At 38.9% G+C, this 18852-nt stretch overlaps 1 protein-coding gene across 6 annotated transcripts in view; it reads left to right on the top strand.

Moving 5' to 3' along the window:
* Nucleotides 1-18852, top strand: part of ST7 (suppression of tumorigenicity 7) — a 215039-nt gene that overhangs the window by 152079 nt on the left and 44108 nt on the right. For all 6 annotated transcript variants that reach the window (XM_090042229.1, XM_090042228.1, XM_090042227.1 and 3 more), the window contains 2 exons: nucleotides 6141-6255; nucleotides 18543-18615. In XM_090042229.1, the coding sequence (XP_089898355.1) occupies nucleotides 6141-6255; nucleotides 18543-18615 (188 nt within the window). The remainder of the gene's footprint in view (nucleotides 1-6140; nucleotides 6256-18542; nucleotides 18616-18852) is intronic.

Here is an 18852-nt window from a genome sequence, read left to right as displayed (position 1 = left end):
CCTGGTACTCAGAGGTAGCATGCCCCTGTTTATATGCCTAGTGGAGAGAAGGAGGGAATAGGATTCCTCTTAAGAGTCAGCTCACTTCTTCACTGCTCCTCGAAGAGAAGTGACATTTAGCCTGTAGTGAGCATCTCCAGGTTGCCTTTGTTGCAGTCTTCCACACTGTTCATTTCATTGCAGGGTCTAAAAGCTGATCTTTCTTGATAATGCTTCCATTAAAGTAGTTTTACTTTCTGGCAGATTTCTTGGAAAACCAATTCATACTATGCCTGAAAAGAATTAAAAATAAAAAACAAGCTGTATAGTCCACAACTTGAGGCTCATATATGAGTTAAGTGAACACATGTTCTCTCTAATAAACCATGTGCTCTGGCTTGCTTACAGCAGATGTTAGAAGAAGAGTGGCTAGTTGCAGCTTATTATTTTTGTAACTGCAGCATAAATTGATTTCATGAAGATTGAGTGAGTTCTTTGAGCCAGAAAGCTTGCAGAAATCTTTATTAAAACCTATAGATTTGTAGGTCAGGCAGACCAGACTATGACTTTTACTCTGCTGCTGTGTGATGCAAAGTTTCACTCTGAGAGAATCTTATTTAAAAAAAAAAAAAAATCAATAGTTGATGTCAGTGAGAAGTAAAGTGAAACAGAGCAAGAAGAGTTTTACTGGCCTCAGGACATCTGTAACTAGCTGCTGCCTCTTCCATTTTCTTCTTGCATGTTAGTCTTAGTCATTCTTAAGGAGCTGGAGATGATCATTCCATCTTCCTGAGGGGCCTGTGTGTAACATGCTCATTGAGTATTACATCATTTACTTCAGGTCTGATTCTGCCATCCTTACACCTGAAAAGTAGTACCTTTCTCTGCGAAGTATATGCATGTATGTAAAAGTGCTAGACTTGGCCCTCGGGTCTTACCAGATATATTTTCTTCGTGGCAAACAAAGAAATGATGAGATTTCTATAGAAAATAAATATAACTGTAACTGCTCCATCCACCTCTCTGGTGTTTGGAGCAAGTAGTGTCTGGAACTTTTCCTAAAGCACTGCCTCAGGCAGGTGTTGCAATGTAGGCTGGGGTGAATAATGGATTTTTTTTATTCACTGGCAGCTTCAGAAAATCCAGTAACAGTTGTTTCTGTTCTGTATGAAAATTTCAGAAATTTTCAGCGAAGTACCCTGTCAAGAATTCAGAGGGAAAGAATCAAGAATTCAGAGGGGAAGACATCATTTGTCTTCGGCAGACTTGAAACATTTTGATTATGGTAGTTTTGCTTCATAGAAGAAGCTTTAGATTTGCTATTTTTGAATTGGGAAGTGCATTTTTTAGAGAGAAGTCTATTCAAACCGAAGTACAACATAGGTTGGTGTGACAGGTGCGCCTCTTCAGGGTCCGTCTACTGGGGACCCAGCCTACCTGTTATAGGCCAACCCCCCGCCTTCTCGCCTGCCATGCCTTGTTGTTAATTGATTAATAGATGTGATTAAGCGAGAGGCTGCCCATTTACTGCCCCAATGCCAGGGGTTGCTATCTGCAGCTCCTTTTCCTCCCCTACACTGCAGCCCAAGCCTCGCTGATGGTACTGACGTTTGGTCTGGGCCTTGTTATAATTTGAGCCCCCTTGTCTTCCCTGGGCTGTCCGCAGCCTTGTCTTGCACTGCGCCCTCCCTGGCGCTGGGGTCCGTGCACCCCCAATGCTGCGCCCTTTCTGCTCGCTGGGTCCCCCACGCTGCTGTGGGTCCCCTATGAGGCCTCACCCAAACCTCCGGTTAGAACAGCGAACAAAACACAAGCCCCTGGGCTATAAAATAAAATCCAAACCACCCGGTTATAACATCAGTCACCCTACCGGGGAATACTCCATGCCTCAACAGTGACAGAAGCGGTTCCTGCAGACAGGCCTCTCCCCTTTGGTTGCTCTGGGAGAGCTCCTTCCCCCTTGGCAGCTGGCAGGGAACTGCCTTCCTGGCCTCACGCCTGGGACTTGTATGTGAGCCAGGCTCTGCCCCTTCCTGTCAGCTGACCTGTAACAGGTGGGTGCAGCTGGATCACTCTGGTTGCCCTGGTAACCCACAGCTGGGGCTCCCTACTCACTGCTAGGGCTCTTTCCCTAGCAGTTCCCACTCTTGTAGGAGCCAGGCATCTAAAGTGCCCTGTGACAGCTGGTTAAAAACTTGCAACAAATTTTTAAATCGGAGATGTGAAATTTGTTTATTTGATTTATAAAGATAAAAAATTAATTTTTCTCTTTTTTCTCCCCCCAAGAGGAGGGTTTTTTTCCCCCCTCTTTCATCCCCTTTGCTTTGGAAGGATCTGGAATTTCCTGACTCAATCTTATTTTCCTCCTTTTGTACATGTGCTAATATGTTAAATGACAATTAAATGACCAGAATGCAGAATTTTGAATGAAGAATGATTTTCTTCAAAATGTTAATTATTCACTTCTGTTAAATCAATATTGACATAAACCACTGCTTTACGTAGTGAATAGAAATGTCTTCCCCCCCCGCCACCTCAAAGCCTGCTTTTGATTCATTCTTTTGCTATGATGTTGTCATTTTATTAGCTTTTAAGTCACCATAGACCCTTGCAAGGCCATACTGGGCCTCAGTTTCTAATAAGAAATCTTCAGACTTCAGTTATGATTATAAAAAGTAAGAAGGGGCAGAAGTGTAACCTGCAACTTTTGCACCCTGAGCAGAGTTGTCTGGAGGGAAGAGAGTAAGTCTTGCCTGCTCCAGAGACTCAAAGACTGGTTCAGTGCTGCTGCCGCAGCGTCATCTCTGTACCCCTATAAGCTGCTCCTGTAGTGAAGTGTCCCAGCACTCCAGTTACTAGTACCATGGTGCAGACTCTTGGATGCTGCCAGTATGGCGCCTCTTGTAAATTGGCACCCGGGGCTGGTGCCCTGCTTTTCCCCCCTATTTACACTACTGAGAAAGGCAGTTTCCGTACTGCTCCCCATTTTAAATTTTGTAAGTCACTTATAAGATTTAAATGGTCTGAGCAGGGGCTTTGGAATTGGGCCATAGTGACCCCCCTGTATTGTATAATGGAAGGATTGGTTGTTTCATCACACTGCTGCTTCAGCGAGCATAACTCATATGATTATCAACTGGACCATGGTTAGAACATATAGCTGTTCTCTTTAGGCACAAATAAAAAGAAGGGCATATATGCTGTATCAATAACAGAAACTATGTTCCTTCTAGTGTTTACACACAACCAGAATATGATGCCTCTTCTTGTTACATATTTTTAAACAACTAAAAATTAAATTCCCTTGCACTAAAATGGTATTGGTCCTTTACTGCTTTAAATTAAAATAACATTTAAATTAAAAATACCAAAAATGTATACACTATTTAAACATTTGTCTCTTTCTATGATTCTGTAGGTAATGAGGTATATCCACCTGCAGTTCTTATAAAACTGGCTTCTATTTTATAAGCCCCTACTGTAAACATTGCCTCTGGGGGAAAAAAAAAGCAACAAAGAAACTCAGAATTCATTCTGAATATTGTGTCTTTTCTATAAGCAATTAAAAATCCCAAAGAAATTATAAAACAGCTAAATAGAATCTGATCCGATTCCTTGACTGAAAAATCCTATTATCTGACATTGTATCCAAAATTGTTTGGGTCTTTTTGTGATGAACAGTGATTGCATTTAGTAACAAATTTCCTGCACATTTAGATAAATACCAAGCCCCCTGCACCATTTGGATAAATGTGATAGATAAGCAAAGAAGACATTCCTGCTGCAAACTATCAACTGTTCATGTTCTTTTTATCCCTCAGGGTCCTGAAATTGATTTTTTTTTCTCTTTAAGAGTTTGTTATTATCTCTGTTATATGCTTCATAAATCCAGTGTGCTCTTTCAGTATCCCTGTAGGTAGCTGTGATTCTGACCAGAAGTTTGTGTTACCAGTTTAGTACAAATATACACCGGTAAAACATTGCCTTCCTTTGCAGTACTTTTGTAAGCCTCAGATTGTAGTGCAGATAGTGCTCTGGAGAGGGCCAAAATACCACTTCAGATATCACTTCAGCCTATGGCCATGTACAGACATTTAGTTGCTCTTGGGAGAATCACTGCTCTTCCTGGAGAAATCTTAAGTCTATGGATGTTCAGGATTTTTCTCCCAGAGCAAAAATGGCCATTCTAGAAGAAAAATAACCTGGGAACAACTAGAGTTAAATTGTTCCCAGGAGAATTTCTCCTGCAAGAGCAAATGTCTGTGCTCATTCCTAGTTAACAGCATAAATTCACTTCAGTTACTTATGTTTGGCCCTCTGTAGAAGAATGAATTTCACCCTATATTTTGAATTACTGTTTGTCTACAAGTAGCCTCTTCCTGAATGGAATTGATTCCCTGAACCTATGTTCTTCACTGTGTGATACCTGGCTTACTACCATTTTTGGTCACTCTGGTATATTATTGCTCACAGTTAGATTATAATTTGCCTTTTCTCTCTAATTATCTTCAAAGGTGAATTAATCATCTCTTCCAATTTTTCAGACATGGTATATGGTTTTAAGTGGTCCCCCTTCCCCCCATTTTTAATTTAAGTTTTTAGGTTGACTACACACAATTTCTAATTAACTGTTATTTTGGTCTCATAATATTTTCATGTATGATGCATAATGAGCACAATGAGTGATCTTAGTGCATTATATTGTACATCATATACCAGGGACTTGTGGAAATGATGCATTTCTTTTGTATACACCTACTGAAAAACTTCTCCAAGAGGTGGGACTTCAGATAACCTCTGACCAGTGCAGAACTAAAGGACAAAGGGTTGCAAAGGTAGCTACACATGATCTTTGCATTAACCCAGGCCTAGAGCTGGTAGCGGACCCAGTTTGGCAGTGTACACATTTGAATATCTTTAAAGTTGGCCTAACTCTCATTTGGTCACCTCATCCTCCCCAAGACACTTCCATCAGTGGGCAATGGAGTTAGAATGATTCATCCACATGTGCTTACCTTGGAAAGAAATGAAACTGGTAGGGAACAGAGTTAATGTAGCCTACCCTGATTTGATGCCAATTTGGGATGCCACTATTCTGGGACAATCATTGGATAGCCATTTAGTTAATCTCTATGCAAGATATGCACTAAAGGAATGAAAGCAGAATGATGGTCAAGATCCCTTAATACCAGAGATATAATACACAACCTCTTACAAGTCCTAGATTAGCAGTTTGACATAAAAAAATGAAAGTTCTTTAACTAAATTAATTAAAATGATTCTAATTGGGTAATAGAATATAGACATTAAACTGTGCTAAAGTTTCCAGAAGATGTCAGTTGAAAAGGCAAGTGAGAAGAAATGTGAAGCTCAGTTGGCTTGTAGTCAGTAGGAGTTGCACATATATTCAAAAGTAAAATTTGGCTGTAAGTGTCCGCTAGCATTCTGAGAATCTCTGGTGTTTCTCAAAGGATCAGTCATAAAACAGATGCACTTCAGTGTCAATTTAGCACATACTAAAATAATTCCTGAGCCTCTTAACTACAGATGTTGTTGTTCATTTGTCACCGGCTGTGGATTCTTTTATAGTATTAAAATAGCATTAAGGGTCTATCTAATCTCTCTCTCTGCTACTGTCTCCTATTTTTTAACCTGGATTGGCCAAAAATATGTCTAGCAGCTATTATTAGCTTGTTACAGAGTTCTGTTTGCTATGTATGAATGAAACATAGTAATTGAGATACAAAACACAACAGGTGCAGATCTTTTTAATTTTACCATTTTGTGACTTTCCTATATATTTTCTGTTTTTTGCAAAGCCCAACAGAGACTTGCTATGTCAGATAATTTGGAAATATGTAAGCTTAGCTGAATAGGCTTGTTCAATTATACCTTTCTCTACAGTACGAAAATATCCCTTCCTATCAAAAAGAGACTAAGTCAGTGAGGGGGAGTTGTTCAGATAAGCCTCTTTTGGGGCCCGATGGATTAAACTACAGTATATGCAAGGCTCGCTGATGTCAAAGAGGCTTTCCAGACCACACTGAAGTCCAATAGAAGTATTTCCAATGGTATCAGTGGATACTTGATGATTAAGGGCAATAAGACTGAATATTTTCAATTAGACATCGTATCTAACTCTTTTTTATTATTGTTTTTAGTTAATGAAGGAGTTTCCTCTGCTCAGTATGTTTAACATCCATGAAAACCTGCTAGAAGCTCTGCTGGAATTGCAAGCATATGCAGATGTTCAAGCAGTTTTAGCAAAGTATGATGGTAAGTCCAAATGTATCTATGTATTCTTATACATGTTGAAGACAGGAATTATTTCAGAAGAGCATTTTTAAGGTTGCAAAATCAAACACTTTAAAAAATACTGAAGTTTAAAGTAGCTTGTGTTGTTAATTCAACCCCCTTTTCTACATGTATTCTAACTCAATCTTTAATATGTGATCATGTGCTATTTTCCCCCCACCAAACCTCTTCATTGCACAGGACTAACTAGCAACTACTCCATATTTGCTTGTCTCCTCCACATACAATATGGCAACCTCATGCCTCCTTTGCTACATACTGTTCAGAATTATTATTTGAGTTCCTTCCTGGTGTGCTTTGCAGTAGTAGATGAGTCCAAAAGCACTTTCTTCACAACACAGCTGTTAAATGGAGGAGTGGAACAAGGAGCTGAGGCACTAAAAAGGTCTGAATTTGCCATGAATTTTATTTCCCCAATCTGAGATGCATAGGACCAAATTTTTCAGTTCTCATTACATTATAAAGCATTTTATGTTAAAGGTATAGCTCCCATTGAGTTCAGCTTGTACTCAGCATTTCAAGCCAGATACTAGGGTCTCAAGCTGAACACACAGTTGGTGCCCACCTGTAAAAAGTCCACTTAAGTGACTCTTTGATCATTAAATAGCCACTGGAGGCAGTGATAGAATTCAATTTTCCAGAGCCACATTTACCTGCCTTTACGAAGAGAGAGTTCACTTTTCCTGTAATACTACACCTTATTCAGGATTCATGTTCCTACTTGTCTAATACGTGAAGCAGACATCCTACAGGCTACATTTCTGGAGCAGCTCTGTTTTGTGCAACAAATAAGCCAGGAATTCTTTGGCAGATACTGTATGTGATCACACAGTTAGAGACTGCATCATACTGTCTCTGAGATGGATAAATAAAGGTTAGAATGACAACTGTTTTTTCTAATATGTTCAAACTTCCTAAAGTGCTTGAATTTACACACTTAATAACATTCTTTTGTATTGTTTTTTACATGTAATTTCTTGTTTTTAAACAAATCAAGTAAAAAAACCCCCAAATTGTGTCATGTGGCATCCAGATGTACATCAGTGATCAGCCAGGGTGAAGTCCGTAGATCCACAGCATGGAACAGAATAATTGATAACTGTGGACCAGCACTGGCGGGGGATGAGAGAAAGACTTTGCCAGTGGTTTTCACAGTATTTGTTGATCCCAGAGGGGTGAGAAGATTCTGGAATCTTGTTTTCCATTTCAGACTCTGGAGAAGAGTGTTTTAGTGGGCACCCTTCTATCTTTTTTCTCAAATATTTCTGTCCCAACCTCTAGTTTTCCCCAGTCATCCCCGCTCTAGTTCCTTCTCCTAATTCTGTTCTTGTTGCCAGCTGAGCCCCAATCTTCACCCCGTCAGTTTCTCATTCTCATTTCAGTCCAAGTCTCTTTACCCCGACAGTGCTAGTTTCCCATCTGAGCTTGCTGGCCAGTTCCCAGGTGGCATGCCTGCCCAATTTTAGTTCTCCCCTCTTGGCACTTCATTCAGTCTGTCTCTCCCTTGCCCCATCCACAGTGACTTCCAATCTTAGTCTAAATCCCTGTGCTTTACATCCAACCTCATTCTCCCCTATCCAGCCCCTCATTCAAGTCTTCCTTTTACCTGGCTCCTTAACCCAATCTATTTGGCCAGCCAATTTTGGTTCTCCTCCTCAGGTCCTTGTCAGGTATGTTTTCTTGCCCCTATTCTTCCTTCCCTGATTCCTAGTCATCTTTTTTTGTCCAGACTCTGCCTCCACCTCCCTTCAGTTCCTTGCCTTGTCCTGGTGTTCCCTCCAGCAGCTGACTTCCAATTTACTCATTCTCCATCTCTTTCACCGACTGTTACTCTCCTTACCCAACCAGTACCAGCTTCTTTTCCCTTTCCCACAGTTCCTCCTCAGAGTCTCTTTCCCACACAGTGCTGTAACAGTGTCTTTCTTAATCCATGCTCTGCTTGCAATCTCACAGGCCTTCATTGCTGCAATCTGACTGCTTTCTCTCCCTCTTGGCTAGGCTTCTGTTACCTGTGCATTTGAAAAAAATGACTTCCTCTTCTATGCCTATGCCACCTTGGTGCCAGTAAGTGGAGGGAGTGTCACTGAAAATACAAAAAAGGCATGCCCTTGTTCACAGTTCTAGTTCAGTTCCACTCTGTATCCGATATAAGAACTGTGAAAGTATGAACACAGTCAGTGTTTCTGTGAAGATGGTGTATACGCGCTCAGGGCTGTAGTAGTAGTCATAAGACACTCAAATATGCACAGTGAGCACATCATCTTTGAAGAGCTTGGCTGCTAAGGTAAGCTCTGGAAGTCTTTGTAGAAGGTGTGCAGTTTGCTTTCAAAGTATTATAACTTGGCAAATTTGGGAAATTTGCATTGAGATGGCAGTGGGTACATCTTTGACATACAGGCTGTTGCAGTGCCAAATTTTAAGTCCCGGTTTCAGATATCCAAATAAAAGGCTGAGGCAGACACCTAGAATGTATATTTTAGCTGAAACAGCTACAGTTTAGTAAAATTTTAATCAAGTAAAATATGGTCTTATATGGGAAGTATGGTCGTATAATAGATAGTGTTACCCGCTGTGCCTGTATTGTGTATGTGTTTTCAGCTCTTTACTGCCTTCCTGCTTAGATTCCTGCCATAGCCCAGCCAATAATTGGAGTGTCATACCATTTTTTCAATCCTTTTTTTGTTACAAGAACCTCTCCAGAAACAATGTATCAAGTTTGGTTGAAAGCAGCACAGTGAAAGAAAAACACCTACTATAGTGATCCATCCAGTCAAATAGCTTTCTTGTGCTTTCCCCTTTTTCCAGAATGCCCATAACTCAAATATGGAACCTTGCTGACTTTGGTTTGATGAGTTCAGAGGAAAAAACAAGCATAAATTTACTCTACCTTACAAGCATTAATATCCCTTTCCTGCTGTTCCTCAACAGGCCTCATGCTAAAGACTCATAGCCCTTACTGTATAGCCTTACAGTGCTGCTGTGAGATAAGGAAGTTTGTCAGGCTTCACTGTACAGATTCCTCCGAGGTCGGTCAAGGTATCACATACTTACAGAGAAAGTATGTGATAGGACATGGAACTGAATTGAGATCTTTTGAATATCAGGATAGTACCCTAGTCTACTGCAGAATCATTTCTCTTCCTTATTGCCTATTCAGGGTCTGCTCTTAAATAGTTTTGAACAATTCCAGGGTGATACTCCATGCCCTTGACTCCCACTGAAGTCAGTAGGACTGGAGAGGGTATTCCTCATCTCTCTGAAAGCATGTGACACATTCCAAATCACGTTGTAAATTCAAGAAAAGAATTGATTTTGATGGCATGTGTTTAAAATAAAGCCTGTAAAAAAATGACTCGAACACTTTCTTTTCTCTGTGCGGACCCTTACTATATGCATAGACAGACTGTTGCATATAAGTATGTGTGTGTGTGTATGTAGCATATGCCCAAGGACTCAATGAACAAAATTTAACTAGTATAAAACTTACAATTCGTAAGTCTCTGAAGGCCATTCTTAGGGGAGTCTCAGCTCATTTTAGAACTCATCAGCTTTATGTGTTGTAAGATTTATTGGAACATAAAGCCATGAACTCATTTATACTTCCATATCGGCAATTTCTGTTGGTCCCACTCCACTGCCTTTTTTTTTTTTTTCAGCTAAGCTCAAACCTGATTTATTGTATTTTGAAAGCATATGAACAAATTATTTCCTTGAGCAGTCTGCCCCCACCCTTAGCTGAAAACTTGGATCACATCCTTGAATACCTTAGCCTTTGCAAGCAGACATATTGCTATACCGAAGGCTGTGTGGAGTTTTGTTTGTATTATGTACCTGGCAACCGAGATGATGTCCATAGTAATTATTCATGGAAAAAGTGCCTCATTAGTGGCAAGACATGCACTGTTGCTGAGCTGCATCATTATGGTTTCAGAGTTCAGCACTTGTCAATAGAGTGCCAATGACCTAAACGCTATTGAATTCTAAAAGGATTTTTGGCTCTTACTTGACACATCTCTCTGTTATTTACAGCAGAAATGGTTATGGCTGCTGAAGGAACTACTATTCAGAAGGAATAAGATGTTAGGATTCATAGTAAATAAAAGCCTCTATGCTCTTCTTGCGTTATTTTTAAACTAATTGTTTTCCATTGGAGCAGTTTGGCTCTAATGGTGCCAAAAGTCAAGTGATTTATTAACCTCAGGAGACTGCCAGTAGCTCTCATTTTGTTATTTACTGGTAATGTGGGCAGTGTGTAGAAACTGAGATCTCTGGAAGTCAGACTTGCAAAGGATGGATGCCCTTTTAGTTCATCACAGTGTTGCAGTCTTTTTCCTTTTTTTTTTATTTTTAAGGAACAATATTTTCCATATTAGAATCGCTGAGAATGTGAGCCTTTGGTTTTTAAAGGAGCTTCTTCATAAATACTCACTGCCTGTTTCCCACTGACTTATGTCACTGCAAATCAGGAGTAAATCCACTGAAGTCAATGCATATGCATAAGTATAAAATCCAAGTTACTATGAGAATTCAGTATGCAGAATTTATAGGAAAAAACACACTTCTAAATATTTATGCTCTTATTTATCTAATCTCCAGCACTTTTTTATTCTTGTATAACTCTGATTACTTCAGTGCAGTCTTGATTTACACTGGTGCAAAAACATCTTTACAGATTACAATCTTGGTCATTTGTATAGAAGACTGCATAAAGAATGAGAATTAATTGCATTCTAGTTTGGACTTAACCCTGTAGTCCTATTTTTTTTCTTACTTAGATGAACCGTCCATTAAAGTCACTGAAAGCAAGGTCTTGTTGATGTTGGTCCTTCATGCTAGTGAATCTCTATACTTAATTATAACTGCATAGGGGCACACTCTTCTTTTTCCTTTTATTTATTTCTGTCCTTATGGTTGCTAGACCAGTGCAGTAACATTCCTAAAATGCCATGCATATTGATTTTGAAGGTATTCTGCCAACAGAAGATTTGAGGGTAGATAAACCATGTAACAGGAAGTTCCCGGTTATCCTGGCTTTGCTACACAAGGAACCAGATTTGGTTTTTCTCCTATTTCTTTGCACGGTTTCATTCCTTTAGCTCTGTCCAATTCCCCAAATGCTCAAGGTTTTCTGCCAGATTAGCCCAAATGTATGTAGGTACAGCTGTTGTCTCCTTATGCAAGAAGGGATTTTTTCTGTATTCCTAAATCTCTGCTGAACTGAAAGTGCAATGGATTAAAATACAGAGAAAGTACCTGTTACCTCATGCGTTCTATTTTTGGATCCTTTTTTGTTCCCTTATTATTAGAGGCCTGAAAAGTGGTTTCCTAACCCTATCTGTGTCAAGCGCAGGCCTGCTGGGTCTTCTATCTCAGGTACAAATCAGTTAATTCTCCAGGAGAGGAGTATCAGCATCAGGATAATGAAGCAAAACTTTGTCCCCATTTAATTGTCTTCTTGGGCTCCATCATTTAAAAATTGGTTTCTTCCCTTCATTTGAATATTGCTTGTTATGCCAATTAAGTTTTTGTGTGAGTTTGCCTGTCTGTTCTAAACATCTGGTCCTTTTTTGTTGCTTATGATTCCTATGACCTACTTCTGTTTCTCCTCTATACAGGAGTTTTCAGGATTAAATCACAGAAAAATGCACAGAGACCTAAAATATGGCTGTAGAGATTTCCTCATTATCTACATCTAAGGGGTCGTCATTCATTTCCTTAAGAAATGACTAAGACTGAATAAAATCTAAAGAGTATGTGATCAAACCTTCTTATTAATCTCAGAAATTGAAACAAGGCTTTTAGGATAAACAACTCATGAAACTCACAAAAATAGCAAATCCAAGCTACACTGGATTTTAAGTGACAATAAATTACTGCAGAATTATTGCAGTTGTAACCAGGCTCTACATTCATTCTTAAAGTTATACTATACATTCTCCTCTTGTGTTGAAATTTATTCCATGGCTTATCAGAACAAGGAATCCCCTTCTCATTTTGTCTGTCTGAACTGTCCGTTTTGTTTAAAGGTAGGTTTCTTACACTCATGTGGCTGGAGAACTCGCTTTATCACAGAACTAAACACAGTTAACAGAAGAAAAAACAGGATTGCTGCATGTTGAGTGTAAATAATGAAAATAACTTCTGAGGTCACCTTATCCAGAAGATCATTCCCTGCTGTATATTTTCTACTACTTTTGCCCCATTTAAAATGATTGCATTGATGACGACTCATCGCTTCTGATGGAAGATTATAACATTATAATAGAGCTCCCTGACAAGATTTTTCTCTTGATAATTCAATCTATTTTTCCCTTTTTATCCTGTTACCCTTGGTTTTTTAACTTGATGGATCAGCTGAAATAATTTTTCATTCTGCTTGATGACTACATCTCCCCACTGTCATTACTGATTCAGACTGTTCATATTTTCTGTAGTTTTTTTTAAGTCAGTCCTGCTATTACTTTTACTCCCATGAAGAGCCATACTCAGCGTGTTTGTATGTGTTTGTATGTATATATGTGTGTGTGCGCGCACGCATGTGTGTATGTGTATTTATTTTATGGTTATATAATAATAAGTATTTATACATAAAATAATATGTATTTTATGATTGATTGTTTTTCTATTACTGGCTAAAAGGAGGCTAAGACTGAAGACACAATCAGTTGCCACATGCTTAAATGAGATACCCATTTTGTAATGAATATCTCCAGTCCCCTTCATGAGAAGTGGATAAATCAGTTTGGATGGGTCCCTGTTTGGGATCTCTGGGCAGGAACTGTCAAACAAAAGATATTTAAAATGAAAAATAACCTGGGGCTTGAGATAAAGACACCCTGGGGTTAAAGGTCTGCTTCACATTGGCCAGAAAAGGCTAAATTACAAGTGCAGCTTATCGCTGTACTGTAACACCAGCCTGAATCGTCCTTCATCACCTTTTCTCTTCATTGCTTCAGTTTGTTGAAGTACTTTAAATTTTATACAAAGGTATCTATATATAAATCTAACCTGGTTAGATTTTTCTTTCTAGTGCTGTATAGATAGGAGCTAGCACCTATCTTGACTGATTGAGGTTTCTTCCACCTTAGGCTCCAGATCAGCAACATGCTTATTCACATTTGCAAGTCCCCTTGATGTTTGGTCAAAAGCAGAATAACTTCTTATTAATGATTGATAAACAAAATCCCTGCAAAGTGACTGCTCTTAAAACACCCATCTTTCAGCAGAGCATTGTTCAGTTTTAGGGATTCAGCTTGGACAGAGATCATTCTATATGTTCTTCTCCATATCTTACATCTCAGTTTTGATTGCTATCTAGTGGGAACAATAGATCATGTGTTTAGACAGTACCTGGCATACTGGAAGTGTGAACATAATGTGAATAAATATGATGATGGATACAATGCTCTATTGGCTCTTTATTGCCATGAGTTAAATATCAAAAGTCAAAAGTACCTTGAGACGTAAACCATGATTAAGAAATCACTTTCTCGGCCCACCCTTCATGTAAGTGGGGTGCTGTATACTACATCAGATTAGTCCAAGGGAAATGGTCATAAATTCAGCACAGATCATTTATGTACCACCAAGAGATATGAACAGTAATGAAAGAAGAGATCCTCTTTTGAATGTTGTGAGGCAAAAATACCTTAATGTTTTGACAACCAGGCAGGCAGCGGTTGCATATTTCAGCACACTGTGGGAGCTCCAATAGCTATCATAAGAGGGTGGGAAGCAATGTAAGGTGCTTTGCTAGATGGCTATATAAGCTGGAATCACTAATTTATGAAAACCTTAACTTTGATTCCTGATAAATAACAAATCTCAAGACTTGATTGCAAAGTACATGATAAACTTGAGTGGTGACCAAATACAATTTTACTGTGGTTCTGTCTGAAATCTGAAGAACCAATTCAGGAAATAAAGCCTAAGCTGAATAAGATAAGAATTCTAAAGTTTGACCTCAGTCTGAATCAGGACTTAATAATACCAGATGCTCTGTACGGCTCTAGGTAGGCATAAAAAAACAAAGACAAGTGAGGGATCATGTGCCTATAAAGAGCAGCCACTTCCAAGGCAACCCAAGCATATATTTGTATGCATGTTATACTTCCTTTTGGGGAGGGGAATAATGAGAGATGTAATATTCATAGAAGAACAGTCAAAGAGCCCCTGGACATAACATTCAGATATTTGCTTTTTGGAACATAGTTTTGGTAAAGACCTCCAACGTCCTATCCCTGCTATTGTAGACAGCCATCTCATATCATCCTTTTATAAAGTGATGAAGATCTGTTCCTAAAACTGTTTCATTTTTTGCTCCCCTCCCCTCCTCCATTGCTGCTGTTGGAGGCCTGTTCCAATGGTTAGAAACTTTCTTCCAATTTACAGCCTAGATTTAATTCTAATCAATCTTTATGTGCTTGTCTTTGTGGTGTTATTGTCTTAAGTTAATAGTTTACCTCCCAGATGTATTCATAGACAGAAATCATATCCAAGTTCAGCCTTCGTTTTGTTAAACAAACATGCCAAGCTCTTTTAGCCTGCTCTTGGAAACTATGCTGTCCGTTCACTTGATCTTCCTCATAGCATCTGTCTGAACCTGTGCTGGTTCATCTTTCCTGAACATAGGATCACAGGAATCATACAAAAGTAGATCTGGATGGGACCTTACCAGATCATCTAGTCCAGCCCTCTGCTTAAGGCAGAATCATCCCTGACTACACTTTCCTAGCTAAGTGTCTATTCAACCTGCTCTTGAAATTTTCTGGTTTCTCTAGGTGGCCTGTTCCAGTGTTTGACCATCCTCATAGTCAGAACACTTCTCCTAATCTACAGTCTAAATGTCCTCTGTTGATGCTTGGGCTATTGCTACGATTCCTGTCCCCTGTGTAACAAAGAAAAGCTTGTATCCTCTGTTTAATTGGTCTGCAGGTATTTGAAGACTGTTAGCAAATCTCCCTCTCAGTCTTCTGTTCTCCAAACTAAATGACCCTAATATATGATTTTTATTGCTCTGCGCAGACTCTTGCTGGATGTTTGTGGAGTGTGGGGCCCAATACTGAACACACTACTCCTGTTCATACAACCCAGAATGTTATTGGCTTTTTTTTTTTCCAAGAAGAGCAAATGACAACACTGTCTCATATTTAGCATCTGGTTTACTGTAACCCCGAGGTCCTTCTCTGCAGTACTGAGATCTTTCATCTTTTTTGAATGTGGATGATAAGAATCATATCCAGTATTCCAGATCAGGCTATACCAGGTCCTTGTCCTTCAATAGTTTCTTCTCTCTCCTAGGATAGCATTTCCTATTTTCACAAGCTTTCAGTATGATGCAGCTACACTCATCCTCTTAATCAGGTCATGCATGCAGGTCTTTCTCCTCAATCATTTCTAATAATTAACTCCCAACTCAGATACTTTCTATGCTTACTTTTGATCACTTAATTTAATTCCATTTCTATTATGCCTGTCCTCAAGGTCATCCATATATGTATAATATCCTGATCTTTTTCTGTATTTATGGTGCCTTTAACAGTAATCCACTGTATCGATGTAAATTACAACTTAGGTTCTGTAGCAGAATACCACCAGAATACAATCTAGTATGAACGCTTGCTTGAAACCATTATCTTTTTGGTATTTTGTGTTGAATGGTTTAATGGTTCTAGCATCACAAGTTAAGCATTTATTACTGACATCTCTATGTGCATGCTGAAGTTCTGGCCTATTGCTTCTTGTTGTATCCATACTCTTTATCTTTTAGTGGATGAAAGTGAAAAGTCACCTTATGTCATGAAAAATATTTTTGTGTTGAAGCCCCACTCCAAAGGCTCTCCCTCCCTTCTGTTTCTCAGTCTCATTTAAATGGCTAAGTAGATTGAAATAAGAAAATAAATTCTTGTTGCATCAGCCAAGGAGGTCTGGGAGAGTGTAGCTGGCCCAAGCCAGGGAAAGGAAAAAAAACCCCTATCTCTTCCAACTCCTGACTTAACTCTTTCCTTATGGGAAGAAGCATTCTGCCTGGGCAAATGCATTCTTAAGGATTTCAAACAAGTGAGTAAGAGGTATCTTGTCCTAATTTATAGATATCAGATGCTTTAAGGGCCTCATGCTATACTTATTGAATTGAACAGCACACCTGTCACTGATTCTCACCACCAGAACAAGAGGCAATGGTCTGACAAAAAGGAGCAATGATCTCAAACTGTAGCAAGGGAAGTTTAGGTTCAATATTAGGAAGAACTTTCTCACTAGGAGGGCAGTAAAGCACTGGAACAGGTTACCCAGAGATGATGTGGAATCTCTACCCTTGGAGGTCTTTAAGACCTGCCTTGGGTAGGATGATATAGTTGGGGTTGATCCTGCTTTGAGCAGGAAGTTAGACAAGATCAACTTGTGGGTCGTGACCCAAAAGCGCATTGCAAGTATATATGGAAGGGTCAAGTAAAATTGTCATTGAAAAATTAAAACAGTTTGATCTGAAAAATCTCACTTTCATTTGTGATGTATTTTTTTAAATTCTTAATGTTAAAAAGGCTATTGGAGTAGCCCATATATGCACTCATCTCCTACAGTGAAAAGTATTCTTAGAACGTGTCTGTGGCCAGCTTCTATTACTGTAATACAGTGGTTTTCAATTTTTGTAGACCCAACGCACCTCTCAGTAGACTCTAGGCACCTCTCCATAACTTCTGTGAATTGAGTGGCACTCCATTAAAAAAAAAATCCACAAACAACTTATTTGTTACAGTGCTGCTTATCTCCTTGCAGAGGGGCTGGGTAGTAGGGGGAGGGAAACAGCCAGTCAAGGACTCAGCTAGTGCCTCCATTTTTCTGCTCATCTCCTCACGTCTAATTTCCACTTATTCCAGCTTATTTCCACACACCTCATGGAACCCTTCAAAGGATCTCAAGACACCATGGGGTGCCCCAGCATCCTGGTTAAGAATCACTGGCATAGTAGTTTACATATCTACTATCCAACACTTCCTTGAATGTTGTAGTTTTCAACACAGTCAACCTAGTTTATAGAAATATGAGGTCACATATGAAACATTAGTACGTAAAAAAGCAATAAGGAAAACCCAGTGAGTGATTTTTTTTCAGAATTAGGTACAGAATGAGTGATCATTACAGCTTCTTAAACTAGTGCTCTGTATTTGCTTTCCCAGCTCTTAGAATTTAGTCTAGTGCATCATTGTGCAAAGTGCATTTATTATAAGTGGTGGAAAAAAAGTAATCTGTAATTGCAATACTGTTGCAGTGCACATTGCTTCCTTGCATGAATAGTCCCTCTTTACTGCTAAAATATTGGTATACTTTCATTATACTTGGTAAGTCAGTACTATTTTGCAGGACTATAGCCTTTGTTTCTCACGCGGCTGTTACCTTAGCTTTTAGATGTGAATGGTTTAAAAGACAGTTTATAACATCTGTGTAAGAGAGCTATGTAATACAGTGTAGGATTTGTTTCTTCTTTGATAATAATGGGGGCAAGTCCATCAACAAAGGCTATTGGGGCATATTCATTTATACCCTCCAGCTGCTTTATGCAGCCCTGATGATGGAAAACAGCAATAAACCTGACTGAATTAACTAATTAAGCCAGTTTATGGCTGTCTTGTGTCAATAGAGTAGCATGTAAAAGCCAGAGCATATTGTTGAATGTTGGCTTAATATTTCCACAAGACACAATATATTATTTCACTCTTCAAGTGCAGTAAATTAAATGAGCATTGGCTTGACTGTCAAATTCATTATTGCTTAAAGAGCTGATTTTAACTTGCATACCTGCCACACATGTAGTAAACTGCCTTTTGAGTGAAAAGAAAAGAATAAGGTGCATTAGATGGCCGAAGGATAGTTTCTTAAGTACAGACATGGTGATTAAAGTCTTGAAAAATTACCTTGTGTAGGTTATGTAAAAGTAACTGAATTTTTAATTAAATCCATGTAGCATCAGAAAAAGATCATTCTCTAAAGTTGTTCTCTAATTAGATCATTTACAGACTATAGGGCAAAATCTGTGTTAATTCAGGATTTAAAATCAGATATATCTGATTTGGCAACATAGAAACAAATATTTGAAGATTGGATAAGAGCTTCTAAGACGTTCTGATGCTTTTGAAAATGCCATCTCTCATCAGTTTATAAAATATACCATATAGAAGAATGATTCAAACATTTATCTTTCTACAAATGTGTGAACATTCAAATGTTTACTTTTTCTTTCTTCTCAACAGATATAAGCTTACCCAAATCGGCAACAATATGCTACACAGCTGCACTGCTCAAAGCCAGAGCTGTCTCTGACAAGTAAGTGCATAAGAACTTCTGTCCAGCAAAATTCCTGACTGGAAACTAAATAATTTTTAACTGAAGATTTCTCTTAGCTGACCTGTTGAGCCCACACCCTCACAATCTGCTGTCTAAGCAGAAGAATTTCTATCCTTCAAGAAACTCAGAAGATGAGTTGCATCGAGAGAATTTTACTGTTATCAAATAATGTTCTTCATCAATGACTGAAAAAAGACCATCAATAGGACTCTTTTT

The sequence above is a fragment of the Crocodylus siamensis genome, chromosome 4 (assembly GCF_052110815.1).
Source record: "Crocodylus siamensis isolate JL-2025a chromosome 4, ASM5211081v1, whole genome shotgun sequence".
NCBI lineage: Eukaryota > Metazoa > Chordata > Crocodylia > Crocodylidae > Crocodylus > Crocodylus siamensis.
Note: the sequence above shows the minus strand (reverse complement) of the source record. Positions and strands in the feature narration are given on the sequence as shown.